At 51.8% G+C, this 15,103-nt stretch overlaps 2 protein-coding genes across 10 annotated transcripts in view; one reads left to right on the forward strand and one right to left on the reverse strand.

Moving 5' to 3' along the window:
* The window catches only part of DCAF8 (DDB1 and CUL4 associated factor 8), a 46,288-nt gene extending 42,387 nt beyond the window's left edge, over positions 1-3,901 (forward strand). For all 8 annotated transcript variants that reach the window (XM_024116099.3, XM_028488739.2, XM_055084262.1 and 5 more), the window contains one exon: positions 129-3,901. In XM_024116099.3, the coding sequence (XP_023971867.1) occupies positions 129-245 (117 nt within the window). In that variant the 3' untranslated portion in view covers positions 246-3,901. The remainder of the gene's footprint in view (positions 1-128) is intronic.
* On the reverse strand, positions 2,484-12,706 carry PEA15 (proliferation and apoptosis adaptor protein 15). Of its 2 annotated transcripts, none has more exons than XM_007129625.3 (4): positions 12,548-12,706; positions 6,249-6,422; positions 4,703-4,858; positions 2,484-4,549 (listed from the first exon to the last, which is right to left on the reverse strand). In XM_007129625.3, the coding sequence occupies exons 2-4, from the start codon at positions 6,418-6,420 to the stop codon at positions 4,485-4,487; spliced, it is 393 nt and encodes a 130-aa protein (XP_007129687.1). In that variant the 5' UTR covers positions 6,421-6,422; positions 12,548-12,706; the 3' UTR covers positions 2,484-4,484. The 2 variants fall into 2 exon arrangements, with proteins under 2 accessions (XP_007129687.1, XP_028344542.1); XM_028488741.2 differs by lacking the exon at positions 12,548-12,706 and adding an exon at positions 9,321-9,550.
* Between the last annotated feature and the right edge of the window lie 2,397 nt (positions 12,707-15,103).

Genomic DNA, 15,103 nt, shown 5'->3' on the forward strand with positions numbered 1-15,103 from the left:
ATTTACTGTCTGGCCCTTTAAGAAAAATTCTGCCGACACCTGGCCTAGAGCATGTAAATTATAGCTAAGACCTAACAGGCTTGTCCTTGTTCCAGGGAAATTACTAATAAGCCTTTCCCATCCTACAGCGCTGGCGAGAACCTGGGGTTGGGGCCACAGACGCAGACTCGGATGAGTCTCCCAGCTCCTCAGATACATCGGACGAGGAGGAGGGCCCTGACCGGGTGCAGTGCATGCCATCCTGAGGCCTCGTACCCAGGAGGGGCAGGCTGGGGCTGCCAACCCGATCCTGCCTGGGCGGCCCTTTCCTGTCCCAGGCTCTAACATTCAGCAGAAACGCACTTTGGACTTTTTTGCTTTAGATTTAAAAAAAAAAAAAAAGAAAAAAAAAGAAAAAAAAGAAAAAAAAAGACATCCCAGGAGGACAAGCCAGAGGGGAGCAAACCTACAGAGTATCTAGAAGTGGTGGGAATTGAGCCCTGGAATTGGGGTTCCATGGAGAGGTGCATAGGACTCAGCAGAAGTGGCCTCTCCCCAGAGCCTTTTTTTTTTTGAGAGGGGGGAGCCTATTTTGTTAATAACTGGTTTGGGGTAGGGAATGGGGTTTCCTTTTCTTTGATCTCCCTTGTTTCTTGGGTGGGGGGTGGGGGGATAACTGGCTGTTCAGTACCAAGGGGCCAGACTGCGGGTGGTAGAAATGCCACTCTCTCTTTGGTTTAGGTTTTTGACTTGATTTTCTTTATTTTTAAAAATTCTATGACAGTCGCATTGTTTTTTCTTCCCCCTGAGCAACCAACCCCATCCCAGGATCCTGTTTTTCTGGGGAGTCCTTAGAGCCCCTAACCATCCCACACTCTTCACTTTCTTTTCCACCCCATTCATTCTCTGTACTTATCACAGTGTTTTGCACTTGATTATGTATCCTTCACTCTCCTCTTCATCCCATCACCCCCTCAGTAGGTCTGGTGAGGGAGGTTGGGGGGAGGTGGGAGGAGGGACAGAAGTGGAAGAATAGGAAGGTCGTTACCTCTTCTGTTACTTAAAAAAAAAAAAAAGTTGTTTGGTGGCAGCAATTTCCCTGTCCCTATCACTGTTAGAGGCCTAATTTTATATCTATAAATATATTAAAAAGCAAGTCAAAATTGGATGTATCACGTTAAAATTATTGTTGAAGTTTAAATACCTATATATTCTCTATGACTGCAATAAAGGGACTTACAGGAGAGAGTGAGTGAGAGTAATGATGTGGAGGTATCACGTGGGGTCAGCCTACCCTCTATGTATGGCCACTGGAGATTAGGGCTTAACCCTTATGTTTTTAGGAGGCTCAAGAATGGAAGGATTCTGAATTCTGCCCTTTCCTGCTTTCCTACCATGGTTTCAGGGTTGGGAAGCCCCTTTCATCTCTTTGCTCCAGATATCCTACCTCTGCTTAAGTCTTGTGGGGGTTCCCAGGATGGCTCTGCTAACCAGAGACTGGCTCATCTTCAGAACTTGACTGAACTGTGACTTCAGGAAGGGTTCTGCCACTGCAGACCATCTCTCCTAATACTGTGTGTGACAGAAGACACACTCACTTTTACCTTTAGCTGCTTGATTCTTTAAACTATCCAACTCCACACCACCTCCCTTCCTAATGGAAGAGAGGATAGGGAAAGACCTCCTGGGTTTGACTTTATACCTTGTCCACCTTTTCCTATCTTGGGATTGAAGGACGAGTCATTAAGGATTGAGTAAGTGGCTGGGGCTCAGACAGCTATTGTATCACTGGTCACTAATTATGAAAGTCCCAGTTGAATTCTTGCTTGTAAATGCTTTTGCTGCTATTTCTTTGCCCCCAACCAGGAATTCTGCATCCTGGAACAGTCAGATTCTACTAGAACAGGCCAGGAAGGAAAGGAGGAGTGAAGGGGTGGAATTCCCAGATACCCCGTCGTCCTGCCCCTTTTCCTAGCAGCTCACAGACCAGATGTTAGCTGCTGTACTTCCTCCCTGAGGTAGTGAATGTGTGGTGACTGTGAGTGGTCTGTGTTTTTATTGCTGGTGGGGTGATGGAGTGGGCTGAAACCATGCACTCTGGAATTTGTTGTGTATTTTCTCTCAGTAAAACCTTTTTTTTTTTTTTTTTTCCTTCTGACTGCTGCTGTGTGTGTGATATGTGAGCCATTCATTCATGATGGGCTATTTTTGTTCCTTTCAGTATAGGTGCCTGGCCCTGGTCTTATTACAATTTTAGGAAGTCCAGTCTGGGATATCCATGTTTCCAGTGGTTGGGCTCCAGTGGGAGACTGTGTAAGTGGAATAGGCCCCACAGTTCAGTGATACTTAGAAAATGAGAGAGGGCAGAGATCCTACTAGGAGTATTTTCCTGGCCTCTGTTCCAGGCTGTAGTTAAGGATTTGGGGGTAAATTTTGCTCTCCCTCCCCAGTCATCCAAAGGCTTAAAAATTCCGGTCATTCACACAAATTTAGAATCAGTTAGGTACAGTACAATCAATCACCTTTATTCCAGGGTTAGAACAAGGCCGTGCACACTGCAGACAGAGGAGCACAGGATAGGGGCAATCTCACAGCAGTATAGGGGGTGGGAGGGCAGGTTAGTCTTTTTAGATTATTTTGCCTTACAGAGAAATCGCTAGACTCCACTGAAAATGACCCTGTCTCCCTTCTCCCATCTCATCCTCTTCTCTCTTCAAAGGAAGGCTCTTTATATATTCCCTCCCTCCACCCCCTTTCTCTCTCAGACTTGTTCTCACATAACATATCCTGGCTTGGAAGGATAATTCCTGCTCATTTCCCCCCTCCCAATTCTACAAGTATCTCTCTCTCCTTGAGGGAGAAGCCAGACAGGACTGGGGAAAACTGGGAAGGTCCTTTAAGGCAAAACTGTGGAGTACTCGAGGTGTATGTGTTAAGGCAGGTGTCCGCAGCAGTGGCCAGAGGGGACGGGCAGGTTGGGCTGGGCTAGGCTAGGATTAGAGGGTGTTCTCCGACCAGTCTGGCTTCTTCCCTCTTCCAGTAGCCAGCTCTCCCCTCCACTAAAGTTTTGCTCCCACATCCTAGAAGCTTCTAGCTTAAACTTTCTCTAAATAGCCTCTTGAGATTGCATGTGAATTTAAAGTTTTAAAAAGTTTTTTTTGTTTTGACTATGTAGCAATTTGACTCTGCCACTCCCTTCACTGTGGCATTCCCCTTCCACCCCCGTCCTGGCCTAGACAATAAGTTAATGCCAGACACCACAAAAAAGGGCAGACATGGCAGTGCGGGTTTAATATACATATATGTAGAATATATATGTACACACAGTTAGCACGGTCAGGGTGGGGAGGGCTATCTTGGGACAGGCAGGAGGCTGGGGTCACTGTACTCTAGTGATTTGGCTAGGAGGTGTTCACAAGCCCAAGGTGCCAGGATATTGAGGGAGAGGGGTTACCGAGTCCCCTCCTGGACTGAATTGGGGATCAGTGCAACAGAAAACACTGTAGTTAGCTTCTTCCCTTCTTTCTGGCTTGGGGGAGAGGGGGTTCTAGATCATGGAGAGAGGGAAGGTTGCCTGCGATAACCACGTTGGGACTCTAAGTGGGAGCAGGACTGGAGTTAAAACCTAAGGATCTCGATTCCCCAACCTCCCTAGGTTCAGGGGACTCCTGTGCAACAGTCTGAGTAGGAATAAAGGAGTGGAACAGGAAACTCCTCTCTGCCTTCATCCCCACTCAGGCTCAGTGATGGGGCATGTTCCCAGCACAGTCTATCCAGAGCAGAGGTGGGTGGGGGGTATCTAATGCTGGGTTCTCCAAGGGGTTTGAACTTTGGGGCCAGGGAAGGATCCAGTGATCCTCTTTCTTTAGGTCCCTGGCTCATACCCACCGTAGGCCCATAAGAGGGGAGCAGAAAGGGACCTGCTGGTGCCCAGGCCCTCCAACCTGAGGAACTACTGGAAACTGGACTCCTCAGCCAGTCCAGCTTTGGGGTACAAACACAAACTCTGGCTTTTCTTTGCCCCTTCCAGGTGGGGGTTGGGTAGCCTCTTCATCTTCCCTCTCACTGCTTTTCATTAGATTCACCCACCTCTCCCATGCCTCACTCCTACCTCGCCTCCTCATTGTAGGAAAATACAGGCCCTTTTCTGCTCCCACACTTTAGAGAGGTGGGGGAAGAGTGGAGGAAAGGGAAGGTAGGAGGAATGTGCCCATTTCTATTTGCATAGAAATAGCCCCCAACTCCCCCTAGAGTCGGGAAACTGAGCTCCCCCACCCCCAGCCCCTGACCCCCATCCCCTCACGAGGAGGAGGAACTAGATGAGCTAGACATATAGACAGACAGAGCGTGCGCACACGCACACACACGCGCACAGTAAGGGGGTTAGGACCAGGTTAGTAAGTGGGTAGATGTGGGGGGGGGATGCCCTTGCCCCCTCCCCTGGAGGATGGGGGAAGAGAATGGTCTGATGAAGTTCCAACCTTCCTCCTCTTCCTCCCCCTTGCTCAGGCTTTCTTCGGTGGAGGAGCCAATTTGATGATCTCTTCCTCAGAGGGCTGCCGGATAATGTCTGGGGGCAAAAAGGGATGTGTCCAGGGACAGAAGTCATGAGAGGCAGCAGGCAGGCTAACTGATCGTAAGCCTCTGTTCTCCCAAAATTCAAGTATTCCACAGATAATCCGCGGGAGGGGCAGAGGTACATATTAAAGGCATGGCCTCTTACCTTTGTACTTCTTGGCACTGGGGATACGGGTTAGCTTGGTGTCCAGCTCATCTTCCTCAGAGATCTTCAGAACACGGGTTCTGTAGTCAACCACCATAGTGAGTAGGTCAGGACGGCGGGAGATCTCAAAGATGTGCTCGATATAAGAGAGGTTGTCTGGAGGAAGGCAGGAGACTGAGGGTCAGAGCTAGGCTGTAGAGGTCAGCTTCCCCTACACTGCTGGATTAGGCTTCAGGAACCAAGACTGAGTTGCTCACATTGGTTATTGGAGGAGGCAACGCTGGAAGAAGAGGGGCAACTAAGCCAGGAAAAGAAAGCTAAAGCACCAAAAACAGTACAGAGAACCATTCCCAGGAAGGGCAGATCATTGATGAGTGAAGTTTCTAGATTACAGATTTAGAATGAGGGATTTAGGTTAAATACCAGGTTCCACATTGAGTGGAGGAGAGAAGGAAAAGTTAACCGGGCTTCCAAATACCCAACATCCACCCTGTCCCTCTTTCACTTTTCCTCCAAGCAGGCATCAGAATTTCCCAGCAGCACGTGTGGGACCAGAAGGGTGGGCTCTGTAGACAACCCAGGAGAGATTCTGGGCCTAGTGAGAAGGGTAATTCTGAATGAGAAGGCACAGACATGACCAGAGGGATGATGTCCATGGGTTGGCCAGTTCTAGGAGATTGCAGATGCCTTCTTGCCTGGCTCCTCTCCTCTACTGCAATAGTCCCCTAAATCAGCGGTCCCCAACCTTTTTAGCACCAGGGACCGGTTTCGTGGAAGACAATTTTTCCATGGACAGGGTGGGCGGGGGGTGTGGGATGGTTCAAGCTGTAATTCAAACAATGGGGAGCGAGCGGTAGATGAAGCTTCGCTCACTCGCACCCACTCCTCACCTCTTGCTGTGCGGCCTGGTTCCTAACAGGACCGCTAGGGACCCCTGTCCTAAGTGTAGCATGTCCTCCTTCAGCCTCCCTCCCTTCATTCCATGCTACAGATTAGTATCTCTGAAGCGCCCTCAGGTCACTCACCTCACCTATCAAATTACCCTGTCACTCAAGGCCCTCCACAACACAGTCTTAACTTTCCAGCCACTTCTAAACATACTATGTTCCTCTGCCTAGCATGTCCTCCTTTGGATCCTGCCTTTGAAATCCCACTTGCCCTTCAGGGCCATCTTAAATACCAGTTCCTCCCCAAAGCCCTTTCCAGAGCAATGGTCTCTAAAAGTGAGTAAGAAAATGTTAGAACTTGTGGTTTTAAGTTTTATCACTTTTAAGTTCTATTTTAATGTTCTATTATATATATGATAATAGCACAGTAGGATCTGAGTAATATTTGTTGCTGAATAATATTTTTACTGAGAAGGGCACCGTGAACAATGTAAAGACCACTGCCCTAGAGCCCCTCTACTCTCTTAAAGCACCCCTCTTATCCTGCCTTGTCAGAAAGGAGTGCACTTTTTATAGGAGCTCTGAGCTCTTTTCTTTTTGCTGAATGAACTGAGCCTGATCAGGGCTGATGGTAGGATGCCTGTGTCCCCCTCCCCCACCTTTGTCCAGCTTGTTGTGGCTCTCCAGGAAGCTAAACCAGGCACTGCCAGTAGTGATCTCCTCGCTCTTCTCACTGGGGATGTCCTCCTTGCAGGCTGATTTGAGCTGTTCCAGATCTTCAAGGGTGATGTTGTTGGTCAGGTCCTGGAGGAGGGTCCCGTACTCGGCCATGACTGGGGTTGGGGGGAACAAAAGGAGAGGAGGCTGAGCTTGAGGTTCAGGGTTTGGTTCACTCACTGGCACTACCCACCTCTCCTCTACCCTACCAGGCAAGTGCCTGGAACACAGAGGTTGGGGAGGCTAAGACTGGAGGGAGAAAAGGAAGACCTAAGGGAGGTAGGAGTAGACAGGAAGAAACTGGGAAGCTAGGGGCCAGGCTGGAGTCTAGAGTGAAAAGTCACACCTCCTTCTCCCCACCATCTTTTTTCTTCCTTTTCCCCCCTCTAACAGTAACCCTGGCAACGGCTCCCCGACTGAGGAGGCGGTTACCATAGCAACCTGCTCCCGACTTTCTCACCCGCTGTCTCCAAGTCCCCCCCAGAATCGCCCCACCCACCTGCAACCCCTCCCCCTGTCAAACAAAACAAAACACACCAAAACGACGACCAGGGAGAGGCTGGCTGTGGCAGTGAGAAGCTAAAAAGAAGGGGCTGGGGGAGGTTGATTGGAGCTCATGTTCTAGCTTCCATTCTTTCCCAGAAGCAAAGGGGGTCCCTCACTTCAACTCCCCACCACCCCACTAATGACTCATTTTGGATAGATGCCTGGTCAAATGGTCCCCTGGCCCCTCCATGCTCAGCCCTGTATTCAGTCATTAGGCCTCGGGATGGGGGTGGGGAGGGTGAAGCAATGGTCTACCCCCACCTTTGCAGAGCCCATTTTCTCCCTTGATTGCTGCTGGGCCTCTACACAGCCCTTTCTCCTAGCCTTTGTGCTATGCCTACAGCCCCCGCGCCTAAGAATACCAAGCGGCTGGCTCTGGCCCCCTGCCCAGTTCCCAGGCTGGCTGGGTGGCAGGGAGAAGGGGTTCAGATGCAGCTTTGGGAAAGTCTGGCAGGAAGGGGGCTGCCACTTCTGCTTGCATCAACATCCGGCTGGCACTACCTTCAGCGTGACCTCCCACAGGGGGCTGGGAAGGCTGGATCTCATCTAGGCCTTCACCCCATCCCTCTTCTATGAAGATTTTTATGTGAAAAGGGAGAGGACATTCAAGGCCCTCTTTCCCCTAAGATAGGGACTGTGGCTAAGACAGGAAGAAAGAAGATCAGACCTTAGAATGAACTTTTTGGATTTGATAAAGTGTGAAACTCTAGTGGTGAGTTTTAAAAAGGGGCTTTTTTTCCCCACAATGACTATATATTTCTTTTATAATTAGAAAAGTAAAGCATTTTAAAAAGTAAATTATGGCACAAACACTCTGTGGCTAGACTAAGGGGTGGGGCAACGAGCTAGATGACCTTGTACTTGGCTGAGACTGCATACAAATCACCCCAACAATGGGCTGGGAATATAGCAGAAAGGGACTAGTTGACACACCCCATATTCCTTATTTCCACCTACATGCAGGGAAACTGAGGGAGAGAAGCATGTACCCAGGAGGCCCCATTCCCAGCCCCCTACTTGGACCAGAACAAACAAGCCTCCCTTGGTGGCAGGCACTGTGACACAAACACACAATAAGCCAGGCAGCAGGGCCAGCATGAGCCCCACAAGAAACAGGCACTTATACACATGCTCACTTGCACACCCAGGTGCAACCAGACAGAGGGCCCAGCGGTGGCCCTGCCAGGCTGGGCCAGAAACAATGCTCTCTGACTGTCAGCACCAGGAACCGTCTCGCCTTGAAATCTAGGTCACAGCAGCAGGCTCTGGAGCTCAGCCCCCCTCCTCCACTGATAATCCAAGGACAGAAAAGGGGGGGGGGAATGATGGGGACAGGGTTCAGAGATGGGGATAATAATGGAGGTGGGGTGTGAAGAGAGCTGAAGAGAAAAGGGCAGCATGGAAAGGAGGCAAGATGCCCTCAAGAAGGCTGCCTCAGTCGAGGAGACCCTGCGACCAAGCCCTTAGCTGGAAAATGGGACAGACTTTAGGACCATAGTGCCCTGCTTTCACACAGAAGAAGAGTTTGTAAATACAGAGATCCTGTGGGAGGAGAGAGAGAGAGAGGGAGGGAGGGAGGGGGGGGAGAGAGAGAGAGAGAGAGAGGGGTGTGTGTCTGTGTGTCTGATCTGTGTGTGTGTCTGTGTGTGTGTGTCTCCTGGGAGGAGTTAAGATTTAGGACTCTGAATTGAAAACACAGACTTACAGGGGAGGTAGGCGGGAAGGGATTAATGTGTATTAGACACCCACCCACAAAGGCTGGGGGCGGTGAGTAGGAGCTTTCTGTGAGAGTGAAACAGATACAAGGAGGCCCCTAAGAGAAATGGGGGTGGGAATGTGTGTGTGCCAGAATCCTCTGTATGGATGCTGATCCCTGGGTGTGGGCACAGGTACAGGGAGGAGGCAGTGCTGGTATCTGTGGGTGTGTTTGGATGTTCTGGTAATGGATGTGTATGTGCCAGCGCTGGATGTGTGGCTTTTGAGCGTATGTGGTCTGTGTGTATGTGTCTGACCAGCTGAGAGTATGTGTAAGAAGCAGATAATCACAGGCTCACATCCAGAGAAAAGAGGAAGGGTAAGGGGAGCCTACAGAATGGAGGAAGAGAACTGGTGTTGGGAGAGGGAAAGAGACTGAGGCTGCAAATGAGGAATCCTTGGGGCGGGGGGCGCGGGGCACAGGGAGCACACAGAGTCCACGATGAGAAGGCTGCAGCCTCAGCTCAGTGGTTACCATGGCAACCTCAGTTCTGGGTGCCCCCCCCATTCAGTTGTCAGGACAATGACACCACTGGATGGGAGGGATGTGGGGAGTGGTGAGTAAGAAGAGACAGAAGGGATAGGAGAAAGGCCCAGTAAGGGAGCAGGGAAAGACAGCCTAGTGTCCTGCCTCCCTGGAGAGATCCCATTTGCCCAGGCCTGGGTGTGGCAGCAGAGGCAAGGGCAGGGGAGTTTGGGGGAAATTTCCTTACTTGGTTCTCAAGCTTCCCTGGTCAACCATTGTCCAGTTGTCGTCTGGCCATGGTAGGTGGGGCTTGGCAGAAGCTTGGCTCCTTCACCCTCCATGTTGCTTTTCTCACCCAAGATTTAGAATTCCATAGGGCCTATAGAGAAGTCTCCTGCCCTCATAGCTCTGAAGAATCCTCCTGATCTCTGGAACAGTGCAGAGGCTGCCCAGGGAACACCACGCAGCCTGGGCGGAGGCCACTCTTGGGACAGGATACTTGGGCAGGAACCGGGAACCGGGGCTGAGGCTGCCAGGAAGTCAGTCCCCTTCCCTCCCAGATCATTCTGTGCTCTGCTCACCGCTTCCTCACACCTTCCTTCCTTCCTCCCTCTCCTTCCGAGCTGGCCCCAGGTGGGGCCCTGACAAAAGTCAAACCAACTGAGGTTGCTGAGGAAGAGGGGCAGGAGGTAAGGATTATATTCTGACCTTCTAGGGTAGGAGTTGGGAGCATGACAGGTGGGTGCTCCATGGGCACTGGGGGAGGAAGGGGCGGGCCCTGGGAATACTTTGAGAACCTAGCAAAATGGGATAACCACCTGTGGAGGAGGTGGTAGCACCCAAAGAATTTCTGTGCATTTGGACATTAATTTATGATTATCCTCTCCCTAGCATTTGGTTCCAAATCCTCAGTAAATTTAAGAAGCCTGAGGATTAGGAGGTGCTATTCCTCCCTCCCTCACATCGGCTGCAGTTGCTTAAAGCTGAGGGGAACTGCAAGGACCTGGAGATACCTGCAGTGGGCAGGAGGCGGCCTGTAGGCACTCAAGTCTGTCAGTCTTGTTGCCTGGGGTTTGGGGTGGGAGGGTGGTAATCACAGCAAAGCAGAGGGCTGGGAAGGGAGAGAGCAGGGTTCCTACTTTAAATTTTATCTGGGCCCCAAATTCAAGCAGTCCTGTAGTTTGTCCCTAATTATTCCTTTACTATCATACTCAACTGACTTCTTCCCATAGCTTCTATTCAGCTTTTGGGGGGGAGGGTTGGGGGAGGATGCCTTTATTTCTGTAAAGTAGGAAGAAGAGGGTTCTAAGGCTCCAGAGTCAGCCTGGGAATGAGGGGGTGGGATAGGACACCTGGACCTCAAAATGTTCAGTCCAAGAAGCAAAATGGGTTACCCCTGGCTACAAAGACAGGGTTAAGCTTTAAGCCCTTAGTCAAGAGAAGAAGGATTGGACCCAGGAAGAGAGCATCAGAAGATACCTGGCATTGGATCAGGCCGGGCAGAGGAGAGGGAATGGGCCTCTACTGCTCTCTACTCATCTGGTTCTCTCTCTTCCTCCTTCTGTTTCTCTCCCATCTCTCTATCTCTTCCTCATCTATTACCTCTCTCCCTAGTCTTTCAGTCTCTCTTTTCCTCCTTTCCTTTCAATGGGCTTTCATCCTGTCCCACCTGGTGGTAGCCAAGAATACTTAGGACTCCTGGGTTCTGTGACTTGGTGTCCCCATTTCAGTACTCAGAGCTACTATACTAGCTATACTAGGAAGGAGTGAGTGTCCCTGCTGTAAAGAGATAGAGTAAGTTTAGTGGGGAGGGGCCTGGATTGGTTGGCTGCGTACAGGTTGGAGATGTCCACCATTGCACTGTGGTGGAGGCTCTGTGTGAGAGAGTGAGGGGATGGCATGGCAGGGTGTGACTCTGGTCCTCTTCTTCATGCATGACAACACATGCACAACATGATGGGCACAGGTGTCAGGGAAGTGAGGAAGTAGGCAACCAGGGCAGCTGGCAGCCTAGGGCATCTCTGGCAATTTCCCCAATGCAGTGTTTAACCACAAAGGGAAGAGCAATTAAAGCTAATCGCTCTGACAGCCTGGAGGCCAGACACACAGGGAAACAAAACACACATATTCAGCATGTTTCCCCTAACTCCCAGTGGTCTCACCACCATCCTTTCATCCTCCCTAATTTCTGAGCCTCTGTCATCCATTCCCCAGCACTCTCCCCACTCATCTGACCATCTCTCTCACTTCCTTCCCCTCCCCATTCCCTGACTCTATCTCTGTCCCTCTGTGTCCCTCTCTTGATGTCTGTCTGCCTCTCACACACATTCCCCTCATTCTCTCTCTCTGACTTGGGCCTCCATCCTTGGCTGACTCATACTCATTCTTTGTTTTTCTCTCTCTCCCTTTCTTCCATGCCCCCTCCATCCCTTGGCCACTCAGATGCCCAGAAGCCAGCCACTCCTAGCACCCTAAGCTCCAACTGGACCGAGCAAGAGAGGCCACCAGCAACCCCTACCCTCACTACTCACCCAGTTGCAAAGCACCAGGCTCACTCGCCCTCAAGATCCTATCTCCCTGTCCTGGATTGAGACCAGGATTTTCTACCATGTTTTCTCACTGTTTTAAAAGGGGCGATCTGAAGCCCAGGGCTGGGAGAAGATGCCCAGAAAATCAGGGTGGACTTGGGGACGGTGGCCCCCACTCAGCTGTCCTGTTAGACTGATATTCTGCCAGGAGACTTGCACATGGGAGACAGTGGGAGTGAGGTGGGGGCTTGGATGCGTAGTGCAGGGCCCTTTGTGATTTGCTGTGTGCAGTCGATGTGTGTAAGAGTCACATGGGTGTGTGTCACCGTGTGTGCTGGCGTGTCTCTTGTAGGTGTGTGTGTCCCTGTCAGTTTTGACACAGATTATATGAACTTAATTAGGGGCTTTACGTTAGCTACTTCTCTCCTGTACACCCCCCCAGCTCCCGACTCCTTCCCTCTGGACAGGCCTTCGACAATCCCACCTCTACACCAGGTGCAGAGAACTGGGTGAGGGCACGTGGTGCCAGCCGCCTGGTTTGAGCCCTCGGAGCAGGGGCGGCTGCCGGCGGAACTGAGGCAGGGCTGGGCCGGGAGACCGCCAGCCGAGGCGAGTCCGAAGCCAGAGAACGCGAGGGAGGGGCGGGAGCTGGCCCGGCCGAGCCGGCTGGGCGGGAAGCAGGCTCCATCCTAATCCCCAGGCCCCGGTCCGACTCCCAAACTGCTGGTCAGAGTGGAACGGGCGGCCGGAGCCACGCCGCCTCCAGCACACACCGCGCTCGGAGTGCACCGACAGAGACGGAGCCCGTGGGGCCTGACACGGAGCGGACCCCTCCGGGGCCCCCACGCTCCGCATCTGTCCCCAGGCGTCCCGGATCGACGCCCCTCCAAGCCCAGACCCCTAAATCTGCCCCTCCCCGCGACACGTTCCCTCTCGGCCCTCTCACCGCCTCCGGGGCTGAGCGCTCGGGGAGCGGGCACTCCGGCGTCCCCGGTTCCTGAGCAGCGTCCGGAACCTCCTCGGCTCCCGCCGCCGCCGCCGCCGCCGCTGCTTCTGCTGCCGCCGCCGCCGCCGCCTCTTCCGCCCGCGGAGCCAGAGCCCGAGCCCAGCGCCGCCTCACCCCACCGGGCTGGCCCGTGATGTCAGAGCCGGGGAGGGGCGGGGGGCGGGGAGCGGCGGGAGAGGGGGAGGGGAGGCAGCAGGGGGCTGGGGTTCTGGAAGACTCCTGGGACGGGGGCAGAAGTGCGGGAGGGCTGGAGTAGGGACGCCGCCTCCTCCCCTAAACAGCGAACCCCAATTCTCAGATTTAATTCTTCCCAAAGGGACACACTCCTCCCCTTCCGACCTTTCGGTGAAGTGGCTGGGGCCCTGGGAGGCAAAGAGTAAGTTAGGGTTTAAGGGTTTGGAAGTCCTTTGCCCTCTGGATCCTCTTAGGTGCTTGACTCAGTATTTGTAAAAACCTTTTCTCCTATGGGTCAGGGGAGCCGTAGTAAATGACTGCTCAGATTTATCCACCTTGGAAGGTGGGGGAGGAGGAAGGAGTAGGGGCAAGAAGCAAAATGGGGGCCTCCTTCGCCTGCTCTGGAGCCACAGATCTTCTCTCTCCAGGATAATGCCAGCTGGCCCCTTGTGTTCCTCTCACCTTTCCCAAATATACCACCCTCCCGCCTTCCCCCCACCATGATGTAATTTTATTTCTGGGGAGAAAAAGAGCAGCAGTGAGCTCAGCATGCAAATATAGACAACTTGCAGAGCCACGATCAGCTCTGTCTCCTTGCTCTGCCCCTCTGCCCAGGCCCAGCATGGCAGCTCTCACTTCCCTTCTACCCCAGGGACTTTCCTCCCCCAGATTCTCAGCCAGACTGAAAGAGGGAAGGAAGAAGATGATCTGTTATCATCTCCAGCCTAAGAGGTCTCTCCTCAACTCTGGCAGAGCCTGGCCCGGGGACAAGGTCTGAGCCCCATCAGTGTCTGTGCCATCTCCAGGAATGCCCCGGCTTCACTTCAGTTCCAGCCTGGCAGAGACCCCTCAGGAAGCCTCAGGTGAACCCCTCCTTTATTGAGTCTACACTGCCCCTAGAAGAGGCTCAGTCTGCTGCTGCTTTGGATTTCACAGCCCTTCTCTTTGCTTTCGCCATCCTCTTCCCCCAGTGTACCATGTCACTGCCCCTTTGATAGCAACACACCCTCATAATTTGCCTTTGCATATATCTCATTTGTTCTGAGCTGTAGGGCCAAAACCCATTTTGTTGACCCATCTTTGAGACTCAGAGGAGCTGAATGACTTATCTACAGTCAGTGAAAGGTCCAGGTCTTTCAGGTACAGGGGATTTGGGCTTCATCCTGACTCTGCTCCTTTCTTAGGCAGGTTATGCCTTTGAGCCTCATTAAGGGCAAGATGGGGACACTGATGCCTCTCTCACAGTGTTCTTCTGAGTTTTAGAAATTGTAAGTCTCTAGTGACTGGCACAGATGGGTGGTTAAAACATGGGAGCTGTTATTTAGTCTGGTGCCTTCCACTGACCTATGCTAGAGAGTTAAGTTCCATAATATTTCTGTATTGGCCCAGTGCCCGTACTATGTATTAAACATTTATTAAATGGGTGCAAGTTGGATGAATGCATGGTTTCTACTCTATACTCCTGCCACCAATTCCAGGAAGTCTTCCTGGATTTGTCTGTGGAGGGTGAAAACTTCTCTCAACTCAGGTCTCATTCTTCCATACTCAAGAGATCCTCTAAGTTGTCCAGCAACACGTTTATCCCCAATCCATGAAAGCTGTTAACATCTGTTAGTTATGGGCTTGTTCAGTTGTTTGGTTCCTCCCCCGCTACTCCTGACTCCTTTACACTTACCCCAGCCTGGGCCTGTGCTGGAGAGAATGTGGGTCCTTCCTGCCAAGATCGCCAGCAGGCTCAGGTCTGGGGGATGCCCTTTGAACAAAGCTCAGTGTCTCCTCTGCATTCCCATGACCACCACTCTGATCCGTGTTCTCCCACCTCCACCAGATTATTATAACTGTCTGATAAGAGTTGGACTCCCTGCCTCTGGTATCTCCATCAGCTTCCTTCCCTCTATCCATCCTGCTCATTACTGCCAGATTAAACGTTGCCCTTCCTCCCCAGCTCACAGGACTAAATCCAAACACCTCTGCGACCTAGTCCCGGATGCCCACCCAACCTCATGGTCACCACTTGAACCTCTCTTCTTGTCTCTATGGTCTCCTCTGTGCCCCAGCATGGCACACGCCTTCTGGCAGTGCTTTTGATGTTTTCACTACTTGAAATGTCTCCTCCCCAACTCCTTTGCCCCAGTCAAATCCCACTATTCATTTAAGGCCTAGAAAATGCTCACTTCCTTTATGAAACCGTCAAAGCCCACTCTCATCTCTCTCTTCTGAGGCCATTCTATTCATTTGTTCCTTCTCTTAACAAACATTTATTAGGGACTACTTTTGGTGTGCCAGGCCCTGTGGACACAGAGAAAAAGCCTGGGGTCCTGC

Source organism: Physeter macrocephalus, chromosome 4, assembly GCF_002837175.3.
Source record: "Physeter macrocephalus isolate SW-GA chromosome 4, ASM283717v5, whole genome shotgun sequence".
In the NCBI taxonomy this organism is placed as follows: domain Eukaryota; kingdom Metazoa; phylum Chordata; class Mammalia; order Artiodactyla; family Physeteridae; genus Physeter; species Physeter macrocephalus.